General features: G+C 41.5%; 1 protein-coding gene across 5 annotated transcripts in view; it reads right to left on the bottom strand.

Annotated features, from left to right (window-relative positions):
* The window catches only part of MYOM1 (myomesin 1), a 110699-nt gene that overhangs the window by 6829 nt on the left and 99263 nt on the right, over nucleotides 1–4607 (bottom strand). For 3 of the 5 annotated variants that reach the window (XM_025211681.1, XM_025211683.1, XM_025211684.1), the window contains one exon: nucleotides 2828–3043. In XM_025211681.1, coding sequence (XP_025067466.1) covers nucleotides 2828–3043 — 216 coding nt within the window. Of the gene's footprint in view, nucleotides 1–2096; nucleotides 3044–4607 lie in introns of those variants that run through there. The other 2 variants (XM_006030101.2, XM_006030102.2) reach the window with 1 other exon arrangement.

Raw genomic sequence — 4607 nt, 5'->3', positions numbered from 1 at the left:
CTACTTAATAATAATAATAATAATAAAATTATGGATAACAATTAACTTCAGTGGACAAATTGCTCAACTTCAGAGGACTCACTCCAGGCTTCCACCCCCACTAGCTGGTAAAAGAATTCAAATTTTCTCATGCAAGAAAGGAGGGAAGAGCAGGACGGAGATTTTTGCAGCACAAGGCAGCCACAGCTTCCATGGACCAAGGCCAATAGGAGTCAGGAGTCCAAAATGTGTGACACAAGGGATGCTGCCATTTCCTGATTCAAAACCCATGGGAGGGCAGTGATGGAAAAGCTGTTTTTCCCTTTGGATGAATTCCTTCCTGGAGTCCAGCAGGCAACACAGTGTCACAGCATTATATTGCATCAACAAGTACATCAAACAAGTACTGCTGTGCTTCTGGACTGTAAGCAGCTCAGAGACCTCTTTTTATACTCCAATAAGCATATAGCAATAGCGAGTCAGGAGAGGGGGGTATGTATATACAGGGATGTATTTGATAGCCGTGTTGGTCTGAGACAAGCAAATGCAAAACTCTAGAACTCTTGCTTCAGAGATGATACCTTTTAAGATACTTTTCATCTTTTCTGAACCAACAGTTCACAGTTTTGCATTCTTCTATGTGTGTGTGTATATATACAAACAAACACACACAATACATATATGTACAGTAGGGGTGTGCAAAGTGGGCCCTATTCAATTCGAATTCAGATTTGGCCTGAATCAGGGACAGTGATTCGATTTGTTGACTCGGATCAACGTCCTTGATTCAATTCGGCCGAATCTGAATCTGAAGATTCAATTCCGATTCAGAGAATCAGCGATTTGGACATAGACACAGCTTTAAAAGTTTTTTCTACATACCTTGAGGTAGCAGGCATGGCTCTTGATCGCTGCGATGCTGGAGTGCATGGAGCATCTCACAGCAGTGTGGGGGACCCTCCACGTGCTCAGCAGTGAACCCGGAAGTGGACCAGAAGTACGCAGGGATGCAGAGGGGCCACCCCAGCTTACTCCCCGGCAGACCCAAAAGTGCTTCTGGTCCACTTCTGGGTCTGCTGCTGAGCATGCTGGGGAGCCCCCCGTGCTTCTGCGGGACACTCCATGTGCCCCAGCATCGCTACCTGCTACCCAGAGGTATGTAGAAAAAACATTTAAAGCTGTGTCTATGTCCGAATTGCCAAATCTTTCTGAATCTCTCTGAATCAATTCGGAGGGTTCCGATTTGATTTGGAGAAATTAAAGGGTCCTCTGATTTGATTCAGAGATTGGCCACCCGATTGGGCCATATCTGCCAAATCGAATCAGGAACCAAAGCTTCGCACAGCCCTAATGTATAGCATATTTCATCATTAAACAAACAGTAATTAATCATCATAATGTCCTTGTCAGGTAAGTATATGGATAGTATTATTTCCATTTTACACATGGAAAAAACATCACAGCAAGAAATTAAGTAACTTGCTCAAGTTAACTTAATTGAAGTCACGGTAGGGATAAACTTGGGACATGTTTTTATCAGGAGCATCACAGCTCTCCTAGTAAAAAAAGCATGAGCATATAGGTGGGCACACTTGCTCTTGGAAAAAAAAGGCAGTTTCTGGAGAAAAATAACCTCTCTCTAACATGGTAGAGGTCGCTCTCCAGACAGTCTCTGGAAAATAACAACAGCAGAAATTCAGGTGTCATCTCTTACATCCCTTTGAAATAAATTTATAATCTAAGTTTATAAATATAACATATAATCATATCATTTTAAATCAGCCCCTACTATTTTGCTATTCAGTGCTAGTTTTCTGTGATGTTAATATCCAATAACAGATGTTACTATGATAAACTTTAAATAAGTGATTTACTAGGATTTCAATTCACCAAAATATTCAAAACACATGTAATTGTAAGATCATGCCTCTTGAAATCAAGTGTTATTATTTAGATTTACTTGAGCTTAAATTTAGGAATGTTCTTAAGTTTGAAGTTGGTGATGACTGGCATTGAAATGCAAGGAGTGGAAGATTATTGTGGCCAAAAGGAGTTATGAAAGTGCAGGCTATTGTGAACAACCAGTGACCAATAAAACAAGACACAGTGAAACAAGGTAGAGGTAGAGATGAAAGAACTGTGATACATTTATTCATAAACATTGAGGAGGGTTCATACACTTTTGCTGACATGATCACACGTTAATGTTATAGGAACACATACAACAAATTCATTGGTTTAGCATCTTCAGCCTGATTTTCATTTACATTATAGCCCCTTTACACCACTAAGTATAACCAAAACTCTTAAGTGGTTCCTTGACACTTCCGAAGCATGTAAAAGAGATTCAGGACCTCTTTTACTCATACCTATACTATTCTATGATTTATTCCATGTAAACTACTTTACCAAAGTCTGAAAAAAAATCTAAATTGCTGCTCAAAAAACCATCTCCTTTAAACCTAGAACATTCTTAATCTTTTCAGTCACTTCATTGGTTACCTCCCATGAAATACTTCCCTAATCTTTTTGTTTTGCAAAAATTGCAAAAAGAAGCCATTTGAGGTTAATAGTAAAAGAATGGTATTTGAAGATTAATTAGCAAAGGCACCACTTTGCTTCATGTAAATAAAAGTAGTAAATACACCAGTGAAGTGAGTGGAAAGGCCAAGACCCTCTACTATGCATAAAATAATTTGCACACATGGATTATGTCAGTGTTTATTATTTAATCTCTCCTCTATTCTTTTGCTTTCTACTCTTAAATTCACACTTTCTTTTTCTTAGCTTCTGTAATGTGCTCAGGGTAAGGTATGGTACCTTCTTCTTCAGGTATGAATACACTTACAGTGAAATCACTTGTCTCTGTGCCATATTTATTTTTCACCAGAAGGGCATATTTTCCAGAGTCGACTGTGCTGACAGCAGTAATGGTGAAACTGGCACATTTTCCAGATTCATATTTCAGGATGCAATGGTCATCTGCTGTGAATGTTCTCTCGTTCTTCAGCCATGTGATCTCTGGGGCGGGATCTCCCCAGACATTACAAGTAAGATTAAGCGCCTGTAGCAAATGTACAAAAGGATTATTGTTAACAGATACTTGTTTACATCCATGTTGACAAATAATTCCCAGAAAGTCCCTTCTTTGCTGCTTCCTATTAAAAAATGGATGCAAGGATCCAAGATCAGTAATGTTTTGCTGTAGCCTGATGTGTTACCAAGGAAAAGAAACATTAAAAAAATTTAAACCCTTCAGTATTTCACAGATCTTTGTCATTTCTTTCATGATCATTACTATTGCTCTCTCTCTCTCTCTCTCTCACTGTTGTTTAATACATGTTTAGGCATTAATAGCATTTGAACATTAGGCCTTAAGCAAGAGTTTGAAAACTGTCAAATGGATTTATTTGCATGATGTCTGTGATGAACATGCTGCAGGAATATTGAGGCAAATCTATCATAATGATCTAAATAATGATTAAGCATTAAAACACTTAAATTTATTTGTTTGCTTTAAGAACTCTCTGAGCTACCTCCTGACAGCCTCATTTACACAGTGCGTTAAGCTATTTTACAGACACAATTAGGGTATAGAATTCAACTGCTAAAATTTTTATCTCAAATCAATAGTTTTCAGAACCATTTTTTGCTTTGCAGTGCTCATACATCTATTTACCTTTGAAGTGAACAGAAGTTATGCACGCATAAGGGATGAATCCATCCCTTATTAAAACATAGAATCTTAATTATCAAAGAACCATTTATTACGATTACCTTGACAGTTGAAGAGCCATTGCACACTGGCAAATATGTGATTGGCACTAAGCATCAGAACTACTTCAACCAGTGGCGACACGTAGGGGGTGCATGTGCACCCCCTGAGAGTGCAGGTGCACTCCCTGACAGGCTGCGCTGCCCGCTTAGGCAATGGGCAGGGGGGGCAGGCGGGAGTGCCGGTGCCCCCACTGCGAGTGCTGGCTACGGAATGGGAGCTCTGGATGAAGTGCTGCGGCCACTTCCTGGTCAGCACAATCAGTTCCAGGGCGACCCCCCCACTCCACCTCCCTGGTCAGTGAGATTGGCTGCAGGGGGGGCATATGCCCTCTGACTAAGGTGGCACCAATCACCCATGCCTTTAATGCTTCTCTCTCTTTCAATACCAACCCCAAAATACACACACAGAAGATTGCCAGACATTAAATATTGCCTTCACCACGCAGGCTGAATTTGACCCTTAAGTATTAAGGAATTCTAATATTATAAAAGCCTAAGTCTGTCTGTCTGTAACACTTTATTTGCGCTCTGATTGGCTGACAGAAACAGACAATCAGCATGAAGAAGCATTCTGACAGAAGGCAGCCTGTCACCATGATGGTGGGGACCCAGGGGACATGGGGGCTGGCCTCATCCCCTCCTTGCTCCCTGGAGGTGGTGGCAACAGAGTAGACAGAAGGAGTGGGCAAGGCCAGCGGGGCTAGCCTTGCCCCCCACTGCCCTGCTCCCTGCAGGTAATGGGGGGGGTGGGGGGGAGCGGACCTAAGCAGGGAAAAAGCCAACCCTCCATGGCAGGGGTTGGGGAACAGTGGGCCTGACCCAACGTAGCTGCAGCAGCGGCAGGGGGGGGG

Source organism: Alligator sinensis, unplaced genomic scaffold (genome assembly GCF_000455745.1).
Source record: "Alligator sinensis unplaced genomic scaffold, ASM45574v1 scaffold318_1, whole genome shotgun sequence".
Taxonomy (NCBI): Eukaryota; Metazoa; Chordata; order Crocodylia; family Alligatoridae; genus Alligator; species Alligator sinensis.
This window is presented reverse-complemented; position numbering and strand designations above follow the sequence as displayed.